We start from the raw sequence: 17,080 nt of genomic DNA on the forward strand, positions 1-17,080 counted from the left end.
GGAAATCCCACTCATCAATAATACATAACACATTGTAGTTGGTACTTGGTAGATCAGAAAAGAAATGCCTGCTTGAATAGCTGTTACTCTTAAGTCAAAAAGTTCCAAGTCTTACATGGAAGCTCGGTTCACTAAACAGTGGATAACAAACTAAAACAATCAAAGCAGTCCCAACCTTCAGAAATGGCAGAAAAGAAACCCATGGCTTTATTAACGAAAGAGGCCCAATGAGATGAAACTTTATACATCACAAATTAATATTGATATGTATTCTATCGCAAATTAATATTAATACTTCTAATGTATGTATAACACATGAATGGGTAGGATTCCACCCTTATTGTTCGTAGAGGATAGAGACAGCCCACACTGATCTGCACAATCCTCTCACAAACCATATGACTTCTACATAAGCTAAATATAAAAAAAAATAAATAAATAATGGAGAAAAAAGCACACAAGCACACACAAGTAAATAAAGGAAAAACAATAAATAAACAATCATAAAAGAATAACCTCAAATTTACGACCAACTTGAAGAAATAGCAGTGTCTCCAGATGGGGAAAAATGAAGGCACTAGTCGTAGCTGGACAGAAAAACCTGTATGGATAAAAAAACAATGTGGCATTATGGTGATGCAAACGGTGAAACCATGAAGAGGTAGATAGATAAATACAGAAGACGGTGAGTACGTACCTTGGTATGATGATTAATATTTAACTGTTCTTGACTCAAAATGAGCAAAACAAACCATTCTCTGGAGCCAACAACTGGATGGTGAAATATATCCACAACAAGGAACAAGGTCCTCTTTGGCTTAGTCAACTTTTGGGTGCAAATGCAGCCAAAGCATTAGCATGTGCAGGTGAAAGATTGCTTAAGATGGGTTGCAACTGATGGCCATATAGGGAAATTATGTGAGAGAAAGTTCTGCCAATTTGACCCTTAACCTCAGGAGTTTCAGACGGAGATGCCACCACTTGAGCAAAAAGATGGATCAACTCTGGGACTAGAGGCAGGATCTGCTCAGATTTCCAGGAAGATGAGAAGTTTAAACCATAGTTGTACTAGTTTAGACTTTGGATTTCAGATACGTAATGAAGCATTAAGATCAGAGTATCACACATACATGGGGATTTGAAGATAATACTAGATTAGAAACACAACTATATACAGCCATAGACTCCTCGTGATCCTCCTTCAATGGTAAAACTTTAAGAAAAACTGGGAGAACCTGGGAATTGAAACAATAGATGGGGAATGAAGTATGCCTATCAGAGTTAGCATTAGCTGAAATAGCAAGAAAAGATGGAATATCTGAAGATTAACCTGATTCAAAGGGATAGACTCAGGATGCACCATAATCATCCTTGCAACTGCACCCGCAGCATTATCTCTTACGGCATTATCTGGTTCAGATTCTCCGAACAATGGGTAAAGTCCATGAAGTACACCTGAATAGTATCTGGTCTAGATGAAAGGAGAAGTTTTGACCAAGCTACATAGAGCAACTCATTTACATGCATTCATAGCAAAATGGACAGCTTTGGTGCTCATGCAATATACCTAGTAAGCTTTCAAGTGAAAATAGTCATAAAATAAATGGGATAAATAAAAAAACGGTTCATATGAAACAATATGCCCAAATTGATAAAAGAAATTTTAGCAGAAGAAATTGATAGAATCTAGATCCATAAACAGGAAAATTAATATTTTACAGAAAGGATACTTCAGGGTTGGCTCTCCTCCATTTCTGCACAACTCACCCACACAAAATGCAGCATTCCTTCTATTAGTTGCCTCTGGTGATGCCAGTTCTTTCAATACCAAGGGCATTACATTCTGGGACAGGACATAATTGTTCAGTTGAAGTTCAATGTAACCTAAGATGTAAAGGCAAGGAATGAAGGATAATTCCCATTGCACATAAAATTCTTACATCAACATAGCCTGCAATTGGAGAGCCCATTTCCTGGGCAACTTCAGCAAGACAAGCAACCACCATGGTACGATCTTGTGGAGGGCGTGAAGCTTTCTGTACTCATGAATAGAACAATGGAGATAGGTCAAGCATATGGAGACTACGAAAAAAAAATCAAGGGTTTGAAATAAATAGAAAATATCTCTCACAGTAACCAATAAAGCAATCTTACTGCAAAATTCATCAAAGGTTCAAACAGATTTGCAAAGATAGGACCAAAATGAGGTCCCATGGATTTTGCAAATGCAGGAAGGAGATCAGATACTGCATCCATGAGCACTTCATCATGTTCAGCATCAGTGTCATCGATATCACTATCACAATCAGCTTGCTGACAAGCTGAATCTTCTCGCAGTAGTATTAAAGTTGCCTCAACAAGCCTAGGTATATCTGGAATCAGATCACATCAATTGAATATACCAACTGATATCTTGAAAACCTACATCAGAAAACATATTTTGTTTAAGACAGACATGGGGGAAAACTCTTATACTGACAAGGCTCAAGTGCCATGTATTCATATTCCTTGATGATGTCTGCTGTATTCATACAGGCTTGAGCAACAACTTCTTTATCATCATCTTCTGTCATTGTTTTGATGTAGATATTCATCACATTATCTACAAGTTATATTGAATTGCATTCAGCATTCGACAAAAAGGAATTAAGCCTACTAAATGACAACTTCCAAGCTATTCAAAAACCATTTCTCATTCTTTTCCCATACCAAGAATTTCTTTTGCCTTTGTCCGTTCTTCCTGCACATAGAAGTTAGACATGAGCAAAGTAGTAGCATATTTGCCACCAAACATTCTCCCAAAAACTAAACTCCATAATCAAAATTTGAAGTTATCAGTGGGGGTGGGGGTTGAGGGGAGATAATACTGTCAGAGTATACTTACATTGTGGCCTTGGAAGACTTCCTGTGCTGCTGTCAACATATCTGAAAAAACAAAAGGCTGCCTTTGTGAGCACATCACAAGATAATATATAATTGATATTTTAAGAGTGCATCACCAACCCATTAATAAAATTTATGACCACCTTAACATAAAATGGCATCAACATGAGCTATTTAACCATGAACTGACAAACAGAAGTTGAACCTTGACTGTCTAGCTCATCTGAGCTTTTGAATGTGTTAACTTCAGAAATGTTCATATTAAGAAGCTTCCAAGCATCATGAGGAAGGTACACGTTGCACATCATAACAAGATTTATATCAACAAAAATAAACTTTCCTAAGCACACATTATAGCTTAGCTTAGCTTAGCTCTATTGCTATTTACCCAGACCCATAAGCATCTCTCTAGATATCCAGAGGGGTTCAATTTTTGGATTTCATAAAAGGATACCCTCCCTAACTATGCCTTCCCAGACCATAGCAATGTGGCAACATCCCCCATTGGAAAAAACTAATGATTTTTTATCAATGCAATTTTAGAAATCCTGGGGAGTCAGCTATTAGTGGAGTATTAAGAAACCATAGAGGGGAGATCATACTAGCTTTCTCATGACCAACCGGCATGGGAAAACCCATAAAAGCTAAGTGCAAGCTGCTCTTCAAAGACCGAGGCCAGCCACTACATCTAGATTTACAGGCTTGATAATAGACTCAAAATAAACGTAAGCTGACTAAAGGACGAAAAGGACTGCCCTTGGAGCATTAGACATCAGATTAGTGAAGAAAGATTTCTATGCTTTTATAATTAAGAATGGTTCACCTTGTACATTAAAGAAATGTATGAGGGTGCAACAACCAGTAGGAGAGAAGTAAGATGGGCAAATGAAGGAGTGCATCTGGAGTCTTCTTATGTGATAAGCAAATACCATTTAGGCTAAAAGGATAATTCTATTAACAGTGGTAAGGGCAGCAATGTTGTAAGCAGTGTTTGGAAGTCGAGAAACATCTCCAAAAAAAATGAATCTAGCAGGAATACAAATGTTGAGATGGATGAGTAGAAAAACTAAAAAAGGACAGAGTTAGAAATGATGGCATTCAAAGGAAGATGGGAATAGCTCCAACAGATGATAGAATGGTTTGGCTACATGCAGAGAAGACCATCTACAACACTAGTAAGAATCAATGTTTTGAAAATCATAATCATATTGTAAATCATAGAGAAAGTTGAATCAAATCGTATCGTAAATCATAAGATTATTCCTGTTTTATACAAACTTGTCAAAAATTTAAATATAGATATATTAAAAGGCTAACTATATATAGGAAAGTGATTTTACCCTATTTTTCATCTATATCTACCATATATGTACTTAAAACAATAGAGTTTACCATTTATACAATAAATTATATAATCAAGTTTGACTTGCAAATCAAACAAATATACATACAATGGCCCTTTAACTTACATATGATAGAAAATAAACTCAATTTCTAGTCTTGAATAATGTAAATAAGTCATTTTCTAGCAAGGGCTTTAAAAACAGTCTCCCATCGCAAAACTAAACATATAAAAAAACAAAACAAAACAAAGTAGAGAACTAATTCTTAATTGAATTTATTTGAATCGTAGTGAATCGAAAAGATCGTAAGATTTATGAATAAAATCGTTAAGATTTTTGCAGAAAAGGATTCAGACATGAGATTCCAATCGAAACCCTTGGGATTCATTATTCAAATCATGAATCGTACAAAAAATCATAAGATTTTGACAACAATGGTAAGAAGTGATCTACTACAAGTTGAAGGGGCTAGACAAACTAGGGGCAGACTGAAAAGGAGATGAGTTGAAGTAGTAATAAATGATTTAAGTGCTTTTAATTTAACAATAGATATGGCACTGAACAGGATGGAATGGCAAAAGATGTTGGTCATTTTACAAAAGCAGGCCAGAGCATGTTAATCTAGACAATAGTCCAGAGGATCCACTATCCATTAACACTTCCATCACCATCAGAATCATCAATGTCTACTGCAGAACCATCGTCAAGATTGCACGAAGAAAATGCAAGAGGCACAACATGTTGAAGGTACTGTTTACCAAAACAGAACTTTGTTACATATATGACATTCATGATTAGAGAACCAAGTTCAAAGAAATTGGCATTAAAATTTAACTTGACAAGGCAGTTATACCTGCACAAAGCCATCATCCATAATTTCAGCAACATTGCTGAAAAACCCATGAGTGTATTCTCTAAGTTCACTGAATTCCAATCCAAAACCCTGAAAAAAATAACTATAAATCATCCATTGGAGAAATTAAATGTCTGCTTACTAAGTGAAGATGTTTTATATGTGAATTACAGAAATTGCTGCTTCAATGAAAGGAGGTAATATTGGTTGCATCCTTGTTCTTCCAACAGCCATTGCAACAATGCCAACTAGTTCAGTTGCCCTTGCTCGTGAACGAAGGTCCTCATCATTAGTAAGCACCATGAAAACTTTCATCATATCGAGAACCCTCTCAGCATATGGAATGAAAGCTTGTTCTGCAGCAGCTGCTATAGAACCAACAGCAGACTGCAAGGAAAACCAAGTCAGCAGTTGGATTAAAAGGCATAATGCCACCAGAAAAAGTAAATCAATTTATACCATGCATGTCTCCTGCAAATTACGGGGGCTATTTTGAAGTGCTGCAAACAATCTCCCCATCAAAGGATCAAGATAAGGAAGTATTTCCTCACCCATGTTCTCACAAAATGCTGCCAATGCATAGTAGGATTTTTCCTGGCAAAACAAGAGAGTCAAGTGACTTAAAGCCGTATGGGAATCTTAACTATACTTACCTATATTTACCTATATTTACCTTTACTTCATCAGATGCATCTTCAAGGGCATTTAAAATGCAAGGAAGTACACTTTCATAGTGTGATATAATCTCAGGCTGCAGATGCTCTGCAAATTGACCCAATGCAAATGATGCAGCCCCTCTTACCATTTGTTCTTGATCCTTCAAAGCTCCTAAGACAATATGAAGAATGGGTTCCAACTTATCTTTCATCAACTCAAAACATCCTTCTGATATGACACCTAATGCTGTCACTGAAGCTTCCCGATATTTTGGGTTAGTGCTCTGGATGCTTAATAAAGAAAACTCAAAAACAGGAGGGAAAACATTCTTGGAAAGATTCAAAGCCATTGTGTCAAGAACCTCTGCAGCAGCTCTATCAGATGCAAGGTCATCATCTTCATCCCCCTGAGTTGTTTCTGCAAGTAAAGGGCATATAACTTGTAGGATGGGGATGACCAGTTTATGCTTTTTCAAGGAATTGTACTTGTACTTTGCAAGCCATGAAATTATCTGTATAGCCTGATGCATTCAAAATAGAGGAAGATATCAAGGGATCTAGCATGATAAAAACAAGAATGAAGCATGACAGTTGACTTTGAGATTCTAGTCTAACCTGATGTCGAGTATTCAATTCCAAACTTTGACTTGAGCAGACCTCCAGAGAAAACTGTACAATAGATCTCACAGATTCTCCAAGAAGAGCTGCAGGAGATTCAATGAGCTCATCAAAGATTTCAAAAGCAATTGTTGCAACATCCTCCTCGCCATTGGCAAGGCATTGCCGTGATACATTCAAAATGCTGGGAATAAATTCTCGAAATTTGACCTACATAAATACAACAGAGACAAATGCTAAATTATTAATAAATTACAACTCCCCATGATGACACAATTCATTGCAATCGTTTACTGGAGAAGCATGAAATAACTAGAGATTGAGACATTATGGAAAAGAATGTGAACAAATGTAAAGACTTGTCTGCTTTTGAATGACTACTATATATTAAGAAACACACTTAAATTTGCTAGAACCAAGAATTCATAAAACCACATAAACCATCAAGTAATGAAAGAACAAAATGCTCATGAACTCAAATTGTTTTACAAGCAAATGACACAAGATAAATTCCACTTCAAGAACCCTTGATGTAATTCCACTTTACTCCATGATACATCAAGAATTTTTACTGCATTTGAGGCAGAATGTCAACAATACTCATGCCCAAACTCCCAATTCTGTACGCATATAGTTAACAGAAGTTGTATTGCCTGTCCTCTATATATCCTCCACAACCCTGTATACTCAGCAACAACTAAGGGGCATTTGGGATTCTGAATCACCCATTGTTATTAGCATGTTACAAGTTATTGAGGGAATTTTCATGGACCCTTCTAAGCTGGATTGTCGTATATGGACCTTTAATTCCTCCGCAACCCCGTATACTCAGCAACAACTAAGGGGCATTTGGGATTCTGAATCACCCATTGTTATTAGCATGTTACAAGTTATTGAAGGGATTTTCATGGACCCTTCTAAGCTGGATTGTCGTATATGGACCTCTAATTCCTTGGGCCCATTCTCTTGTGCTTCCTTTTTTCAGACCTTAAACCCCCCTCCTAACTTGAAGCCTTTCCTTATGAAGTGTGGAATAATATTTTCCTTCCTAGAGTAGGTGCTTTCTATTGGGAAGTGTTCCATGAGAATTAATACCCTAGATATGCTTCAAAAGAAAAGGCCAAACTATTGTTTATCCCTCAATTGGTGTGCTCTTTGCAAAGCAAATGGTGAGACATGCTATCATTTTATTTACCAATTCTGATATTTCTTCTTTTCCTCCTATGTTTCATCTTCCTATTTTCACTGATGACCCTATTCCCACTATTGGTAAATCTCCACCCATTCATGTGTTTACCAATATGGAAGGCCATCAATCATATAAGTGTATACCCATAGGTAGACACTGATTCATCCTCTAGCTTTCTCAGCCAACAGATCGAACTATTTCCCCTACTTCTGACCTTGACCTTCCAATGGTTGTGCACAAAGGTAAATAAAGTTGTACTCTTCATCCTATGTCTAATTATGTTCTGGTTCTCATCTTTCATCTTCCCATCACCAGTTTGTTTCTTTTTTGTCTTCTATTCGGCTGGGCACACAGGGAAAGAACAACCAACTAGTGACTAGTCTTACCTCACCGGAGATGGTGGCCGATGGCAGCTACCTTTGATGAAGGAAGGTCTGAGATGCTAAGGACTTGAGTCAAGTAGGGCTTTGGAACAAATGGAGGTTTTTTGTCAAAAAAAAAAAAAATAGGGAAGTCAGAATGGGAATCACATTCCCAGTGGGGCCAAAATGGCCATTCCCCCATATAGGAGAATCCCATTCCAATCAACCAAATGGTTGGAATCAGAATGGGCCATTGCGATTCTGATTCCAAGCGCCTATTCCCGTGAACCAAACAGACCCTTATAATTGTATGGTAGTTAAAGGGAGCCCCAAATTGTGGACTGGTGTATAAACCCTAGTGGAAAGCTTGAGATAAAGGTTATGCCAATGCTAAATGGGTTGTTTCTGTATTGGACAAAAGATTGAACACCAGATATTGTACCTTTTTGAGAGGAAATTTAGCAACCTGGAAAAATAATTAACAAACAATTGTGGCAAGAAGCAATGCTAAAGCTGAGGAAAGAGCCATAGCACATACTACTTGTGTGCTAATTGCTAGTGTGGTGAAGAATCTACTTCAAGAGATTGAGTTTTCAGTGGACAGCTCCATGAACTTGTACTGTTACAACCAAGCTGTTGTTCATATTTCTTCTAATTTGGTATTTATTGAGAGGACCAAGAACATAGAGCTTGATTGTCATTTCGTGAGGAGAAAGATTTTAGTGGAGTAATTGACACTACAGATGTGAGCTCAAAAAAGTCAACTGGTAGATCTATTTACTAAAAGCTTGAGTCGAGTCAAGGAAGAGGTAACTACATATACAACAAGCTAGGACTATATGATATACAGTCTCCAACTTGAGGGGAAGTGTTAGTAGCCAACCTATTAAGGGTGTTTTGGCCTTTTCTCTTTTAATAAAATGTAATTAGTCTTTTATGCCCTATTTTAAGTTGTGTGCCCCATATTTAAATAGAGGCACATCAGTCTTTGTACTTCACTTTGTAATATGTAAATATTAGCTGACTGAACTCATTGGATTGATTTTTCTCTCCAACTAGACATTCTTTCTCCCACTCCTCCCTTCTTCTTTTCTTCTTGCTATTCACCATAACATTGTTGCCTTTCTCTTGGTCATGTCATTATTTTTCCATATTAGTTAAACTTAGAGTGCATTTGGCATTCCTTATTTTAAGGAATTGTCTCCTTTTTGCAGTTAAAAACTCAGTATTCATAGGAGCATTTTAATTGCAAAAAGGCGATTAGTCCTTAAAATAAGGAATGCCAAATGCAGCCTTGTCACTGTATTACCAAATAGATATATGCCAATGCTTGATCCATTTTAGTTAGAAAGCACACTGTAGCCTTTAGGTACATCATATATGTATGACCAAAAGATAAAATAAGTATAAGAAAATGAAAGGCATCAAGAATCCATTAACAACTACTGAACCAATACAAGGCAATAGAACTAAGCTGAGTGACAGAGCAATAAACAATGTTGATTGGCAGATTAGACGATTGTATTGCCTACTCATCCATATGGATGCTGAGAAGCTTCTCGTTTTATTTTTAATACAAAGCAAGGTTAATGACAAAAAAAATGCAGCAGAATAAGAAACCATCTGAAGTAATTAAAAGAAGTACCGTACTCAGCAGACAAGACAAGATTATCCCTTCCGTTTGTACTTATTAGCATAGTATACACAGAGTTATTTTAAACATAGAAAAGACTCCAAAAAAAACACATTAACAATTGAAGACATGTTTGAAGTTCTTAGAAAAAAACAGATATGTTGAAATCAGCAATCAAGCAAAATAAAGGATTACCACTTCAGCCCCATCATGAGTGAATTCTAGAAAAGAACCAACTGCCCTGATAACAAGAATAGAAGCCAAATACCACATAAGAAACCATATGCATTATTATTATTATTATTATTATTATTATTATTATTATTATTATTATTATTATTATTATTATTATTATTATTATTATTATTATTATTATTATTATTATTATTATTAAAGGAGGGAGGAGGAGGCATGCTGCATTCCGCAGAGGAGAAGAAAATTACTTGAGGGCAGCAACTCTGACACGTGTACTGGTCTCATCCTCAAGGCACTTGAGTAGAAGAGATTGTAGATCTGAAAAATATGGTTGGAATGTACTACCAATCGTTTCTGTTAAAGAGCTGAAAAGTATCAATGCCACCTTATATCATCAAAAAGCAAGAGAATGTGTTAGTCAAATTACATTTTAAATCAATATTCTTATAAATGATTAAAAGATAAACTTCCAAAGTTACCTAGAAGTAAATGTTAAATGTATATATCATGGGGTCTTTTGAATACGTCTGTTATATTTCCCTTATGTAGCTTTCTATGGAAATATACTCACCTCTCTATGATCTTCTTGTGCACTCTGACTGCATTGGAACAGAAAGGGCAGCAAATCCGGCCATTCACCTGCTGGGACAGCATACTTTGCAATGATACTCACCACATTTGCACTAGCTCGCCTCACGGGTGGACTGAAAAAAAAAATATATCATTAATGCAAATTCAATCAAATTGATGCATGCCACAAGACAATAATTTCCCACACTCTCTGCATAATTAATTGAACCAATTTAAGTGGGATAGGACAAATAATAATAACCACGGTGTTTCACTCAACAAAATTTACCAGTCCCACCACATTAAAAACAGAATATAGAAACATTATTAATGGCTTCTGAATTTAAGGGAAAACTTGTGTGGTCTAATAAAGAGGCCCTGCTCAAAATTGACATCCTTTTGCACCAAACAACATTTACAGATTCCACCACGACACAGTAACAGAGTATTAACAAGACCAAAAAAGTTAAAGCTTGAAGCTTGACAAAGTCTAAACAGAAACTGCATTTGACCATAAGTAAACAAAGCATTAACACCCACATTACAGTATGAACACGGTCTCAAATCAGTTACAATGGGTCTCAATCATCAATTACTTGATAAACTGAATAAACTGAGGCAGGAGAGATACCTATGTTCGAGCGTGATGCTTTCAATGAGGGAAGACTTGACCAATTGCTTGAGCTGAGGGGAGAGCTTAGCCCAATGGCCAGTGATCTTCTTGCGGAGGAGGACGGCTGAGAGCTGCCTGACGTTGGGGGTCTTGGCGGTTCGGAGGTGGTGAACCAACGCCGGTATAACTTGTGGGTCCTTCGCTAATCGCTTAATTTGGTCCTCGGCCTGTCTCCGGGCATCGTTGTCTGGCATCAAGAACTGAATTAGAAGCAGTTCTAATGACTGTGCCATCGTCAGGTCTAGTCTTCTCTCCCTCTCAGACAGGCACTCTGTTCGAACTTCGAGGTAGTAAAGAAGAGAATGGGAAGAAAAGAAAAGCAAAACCCTACGCCCGATGAAACGGTTCGGTTTTCGCTTTTTATGCGAGCGGGCGGCGCTACCGTTTTATACGGATACGAATGTATGCTGTCTCTTTTATTAAGGACGGGAAGCTCTGGCTGTTGGGTGGGGGCCGTCAACTGTCAACGGGTCGAGTTGATCAAGGCACACGCCACACGATGGAGCAGTCTCGAACCGAACCGATTATTAATCGGGACAAGGTTATAGGTTCCAAACGCCTCCAATTTGACGAGTTTGTATTTCCTGCCATCCGCGTAGGAATGGCAACGGGGCGGGGGGGAGCTTCTCCCCATCCCCATCGCCATGAGGATTTCCATCCTGGCGGGAATTTTCATTCTCCGTCTGATTTTTTATAATGTAAATTATTTTGTTTTTATTTAAAAAATAAAATTAAAATAATTAAAATTTATAATCTTATTAGAAAATATTCAAACATATTCAATCATATTTATATATAGATGTATGTGTATATATATACATATATAACGTATGCATATATATACATATATATTAGTAGGGATCCCACGGGGAGGGGATCGGGGTCCCCGCAGGGCAGAGAGTGCTCTCCCCGTCCTCACCCCATCCCCATTAACAAGGATGAAAATTTCCCCATTCCCATTCTCGCGGGGGGAAAATCATCCCCATTCCTTCCCCATTCAGGGCAGATCCCCACAGGGATCGGGGAAATGGGGAAAATTGTCATCCCTACATCTGCAAGAACTAAACCCACTCCTATCCATACAACACAAAATGGAACATGTAGGGGGTGCTATGTAGTGTAGATGAGAAATTGGTAGGTGTGAACACCATACCCTATGTTAAGGACTAATTCACACTACACCACAGTCTACGGCTATTCTGAACTATAGATAAATTGTGTAGACTAGACCAGTCCACAACCACAGTGGCATTCTGTAGTGGTGTAAAGTGAGTCGTGTCGTGTTGGCCCACGGGCCGTCATGATCCGTGCCACCCTCCCTAGTGAATAGTTTGGGGGTCGGCCCGGGGTGACCACGGCCCAAGCCTGTGCGGACCCATGTTGTGCCCCAAGCCGGGCTAGCCCCTGGGCCAAAGTTATTTTTGCCTATTTATTTAAAAAAATTTTAAAAAAAAACTTAAAATTTTAATTTTATATGAATTCTGATGTATACAATTGCTTATATATACAATAATTAAATAAATTAGTATAATAAAACTGAAACTAATTATTTATTTTATTAATAAATTATATACTATATATTATTATATAATTATAATTTATATAATAGATTATAATATATATTGTATATTATATATATAAATATATTATATTTATATATATATATAATATATAAATAGTATATATAGGCCATGCTGGCTCGGCCTGCAGACCTAAAACCCTAAGCCCAGCACGGTACGGACCATTGTGCCGGGCCTGGCACGGCCCGCATGCCATTGTGTCGGGCCTGGCATGGCCTGTGTGCCATCGTGTCAGGCCATACTAGACAGGTCCAAAGTCGGGTCTGGCCGTACCACTCGGCACGGCCTGATTTACACCTCTAGCGTTCTGTAGTCGTGATGTGAATAGGTTTTTTATTCCATGTATCTCATATACATTTTATGAATGATCTACATAGTTAATCATAAATATCTAATTTTTGCATTTTATATGATAAATATATTGAAAAATGCATCAATGAATTAATATTAACCAATAAATATTATTTTTTATAAAACAGTAGTAAAATAATTAAAAATTAAAAAAAAATATTTTAAATATTTAAAAATATTATTTTATTGATAAAAACAATGTTTTAAAAATCGACCCAGAAATGGAACCATTCTGGCCACCAGTTTCTAGGTCGACGGTCCGACCGTCCGATTCGAACAGGCAGCCCATTCTGACAAACAAATAAAAAAAATAAAAATAAAAAGGTTAAAAACCGTTGAACAGGTCGACTGCCCGGGTCAACAGGTTGTTGATTTTTTTAACGGTTTTTGGCCAAATACCGAGTTTGGGGTAAAACGGAACCGGTTGCCTAGACGGTTCCTGGGCCAAACAGTCTGACTGTCCAAGTCAACGACAGTTTGAAAGCCTTGGATAAAAACATTAAAATTATAAGAAAAATAAGTAAAATAATTAATATTTTATTGACAAAAAATATTAAAATGTGAAACAGACAATAGGGTTTCAACCTTTCAGGGAGAGTGTAAAACAAGGGATCAAAAATAAACTGTGGACGGGCCCTAACCACGAGTTTTTGCTGTGGATGAGAAATTAGGATGTGGACGGGATCAATCCACGATATAGCATGCACCGATCCCATCCATATCTAGCCAAATATGTGTTCACCTTGGGACACGATGCTGAACACCGCCGAAGTAAAACTCAAAACACCAAATTAAAGAAACTAAATCTATTATACAAGCTGAAAATTGAAATGTTGAAAAGATGAATTAAGATTTTTATAAGGTAAAATTAATTGATCCGAGAATTAGGACACTGTTAATATTATAAAGAAGTAATAACATGTCTAGAACCTTTAGGTTAACATTATCTTGTTATTGTTTTTCTTTCATTTTTTTCTCTCCTCCCCTTTTAGGAGAGATCAGACTTTCAAATAATGAATAAACTATGCATGCAATAAAACAAAGGAAAAAATTAAAGTGCGCACGTGCATGTGTGCCATTGTGGAGTGAAAGAAATATGACAAAATGATCCTAGTTTAACTAGAAAACTGATGAACCGGTCTTGGTTTCATGAAATCATTCAGGTCATTAAATAATTGAAATTTTAAAATAAATATAACAAGACTTGAATGCATGACCTCTTATCATCATACATTGCTTAATTACCACATATCCACCTCTTAATTTCATACATTCCAAAATTTACTCCTAGTGGAGGGGTGGTCATCATAAATTTTATTAATCAAAGAAAAGGTTCGTATGGGGGATACCTTTTCACTTATGCTATTTAATTATTCTTGATTGTATATATTACTTTATTATACACATATCTTAAAGAAAATATAAATTAAGAGTCTTGAACATTGGTCATTTGCTTTAAAAATTAAAGAATTTGTCATCCATCCATCATATTTAACTATATAAAAAGTTGTAAAATATAGGGAAAATTCCATATCATTTGCTTTAAAAATTAAAGAATTTGCCCTTCATCCACCATATTTAACTATACAAAAGTTGTAAAATATAGAGAGAATTCCATAATGGTACCCTGTACCTTGGGCTTAGTGTCATTTTGGTCATCGAACTCCAAAACATGCCAATCCAATACCTGAACTTTCAAAACATGCCAATTTAGTACTTACCATTAACTAGTTTGTTAAATGGCATGTGAAATGATTTAAATCCCTTTCTTAGATATCATCTAATTTTCATTATCAACCATCCAAATACTAACAAAATAAATAAAGATAAAACTAATATCTTGTATTTATTTAGTCATCAAAGTTTATTGTTCCTTGAATATGGTCTATTCTTAAACCAGCGCAATGATGAATAGTCCCAAATCCACCATAAGTTACAACCGTTACTTCAACAGTCCAGAAGTGGTTATCCTTTACAAGATCCAAGTGGTACTGGCATCCTCAGACTTTGCTAGGGTAGCACTCGTAGCTGCTTTGGTGTGTGAGTGAAAATACAAACGTGATGGTAGCACTTGGACTTTGTTGGGGTAGCACTCATATCTTCTACTGCTTACTACCCTTCATTTCTTGAATTTGTAGAGATTGGGAAGAGAAAGGGAAGGGGAAGGCCAAAGGTTTCATGCAGAGAGTTAGAAGTTAGATCTTAAACTAGGTTTGTCTTCTCTCATTTTAGTAGTTTGGTGAGTCTAGTTTTGTGGCGGTGGCAACATTGAGGGATTAGAGCGAATGAATGACTTAACAGTCCAGCCCTAATTGAAATGCCATGAACAACAACTAATATCCTCAAGAAAACTTTCTCAAATAATGTTTGAATAAGCCACCAAACCTAACCATGGCCACAAAGCCATAACATTAGATCTATAATCTCCCAATCTCATGAAGCGCCCGGGGAAGCACAAACTCAATGTCAAATCTTGTAACTCACTCAACAATGAATGAATTTGTAAGAATGGGTAACCGCCAACAAAAAACTTTGGCTATTTGCGCCCATGCTGCTATATATCTAGTAAGTTTCCTCTACGACATTGTAGTCAATCTATACACCACTAGTCCCCCTGTTTTTCACGCTTCTGGGTTTCCATCCGTCTTTTCCTTTGCTTTCTCTATCACTACTTGGAGAAATCAAAACAAAGAAATGGATTTGCTTTCCGCTACTACACTGCTTCCATATACGTTTTAGGGGAAGAGGGACAACATTGCAAGGTAATTGAGGTTTATCTAGGAACATATCAAAGCTGCCCTAATCGTTTTCTTTACTTCATCGGATGAGTGCTTTAGTTTTTTTTTTTTTTTTTTCCTGCTACTGATTTGGGTTTTAGATTAGACCTAGCTAGCATTCATAAGCTTAAACCAAGTAGTCAACCTAAAACTACTTAATTATGAGGAAAAATCAAGTGTTTTTCCCTCTCTAAAGTTTCAATTTTTACTTGTGCTTATTCTTATTACAATACAAGACCAACTAAGAAGTTAAAAACTGTTTCTAGTTCTAAATGCAACTTTGGTTTTGCACTAGATAGAAGATGATGAATAGTGTTTTATTTCGAAGGACAATTTTAATATTTTCAAAAGTTTGAAGTCGCACATGTCATCATGTGTGTCAGCACCCAATTTTTGTTCGATCCCCTCTCTTATCCACTCCTCACACTCCAGATGCTTGATCAGACCCCCACCATTCTCTCCAAAACGTGTCAAAACCCTAAAAGATCAAATTTTGACACAAACACCCTCAAATCCACCATTAAAACTACAAGATTCCTTTCTGATGGCCACGACTATGCCCCATCACCACACCTATCACACTGTCAGACCCCACCATATGAAACAAAACCTATAAACATCCAATCACACCAAATTTCAGGCATAAATTCCTTGATTTCGCCATCCATCATAAAAAATTCCATTTTGACGAACTAAACATTACGACTAAAACCCACAATCCAAATATCAACCTTAAATTCCTTGATTTTGCCATTCACCAATCAAATATTCTATTTTGACGAACCAAACACTACGACTAAAATCCACAATCCAAATACCTTAGACATGATCAAAACCTTCATCAACCTCTCAATTGTCAAGTTTCAAATATCAAAATAACCATTTCACTCATTCATTTAAAAAGATTCTAAATAGATCATTCTTATTGGTAGTCACTCTCTATCAATTGAAGATCTCCGTCATAACATATAATCCAACACCTCTCAACCCATCAACCCCCTGACCACCCATCCACTGAATTTCAGACCTAAAATCCCAATTTTGCCCTTATCATGAAAAAAGGTTCCGATTTGAGCCCAAATATCAATTGAAGATCTCCATCATAACATATAATCCAACACCTCTCAACCCATCAACCCCCCGACCACCCATCCACTGAATTTTAGACCTAAAATCCCAATTTTGCCCTTATCATGAAAAAGGTTCCGATTTGAGCCCTTTCATCACTCGCTACTCATGAAATCACATATATACATTATGACACTTTTTCCAAGGCCTCCAAACCTTAGCAAAACCTTCCTCAACCTCTCGACCGACCCATCCACTAAATTTTAGACCAAAAACTCTCATTTTGCCCCTCCTATGGAAAAGATTCCGATTCAAGATCTCTCCTTACC

At 36.8% G+C, this 17,080-nt stretch overlaps 1 protein-coding gene across 1 annotated transcript; it reads right to left on the bottom strand.

Annotated features, from left to right (window-relative positions):
• Positions 1–244: 244 nt before the first annotated feature.
• Positions 245–11,345, bottom strand: LOC148873970 (putative importin subunit beta-4). The gene is made up of 21 exons (XM_088949603.1): positions 10,934–11,345; positions 10,304–10,436; positions 9,981–10,117; positions 9,733–9,778; positions 6,351–6,563; positions 5,753–6,256; positions 5,539–5,673; positions 5,251–5,466; positions 5,080–5,169; positions 4,873–4,976; positions 4,705–4,714; positions 2,885–2,941; positions 2,710–2,740; positions 2,480–2,602; positions 2,155–2,372; positions 1,941–2,036; positions 1,731–1,843; positions 1,331–1,466; positions 1,131–1,235; positions 698–1,023; positions 245–601 (listed from the first exon to the last, which is right to left on the bottom strand). Exons 1-20 carry the CDS (start codon positions 11,206–11,208, stop codon positions 823–825), a joined length of 2,943 nt encoding a protein of 980 aa, XP_088805729.1. The 5' UTR covers positions 11,209–11,345; the 3' UTR covers positions 245–601; positions 698–822.
• Between the last annotated feature and the right edge of the window lie 5,735 nt (positions 11,346–17,080).

Source organism: Nelumbo lutea, chromosome 1 (assembly GCF_056320005.1).
Source record: "Nelumbo lutea isolate HS-2025 chromosome 1, American lotus-T2T, whole genome shotgun sequence".
In the NCBI taxonomy this organism is placed as follows: domain Eukaryota; kingdom Viridiplantae; phylum Streptophyta; class Magnoliopsida; order Proteales; family Nelumbonaceae; genus Nelumbo; species Nelumbo lutea.

Coding starts and splice junctions, on each gene's coding strand:
- LOC148873970 (XM_088949603.1), bottom strand. CDS start 11,208: ATGGCACAGTCATTAGAACTGCTTCTAATTCAGTTCTTGATGCCAGAC. Junction 10,118..10,303: donor CACAAGAAGATCATAGAGAG/GTGAGTATATTT, acceptor TGATGATATAAG/GTGGCATTGATACTTTTCAG. Junction 5,674..5,752: donor ATGCATCTGATGAAGTAAAG/GTAAATATAGGT, acceptor TTGTTTTGCCAG/GAAAAATCCTACTATGCATT.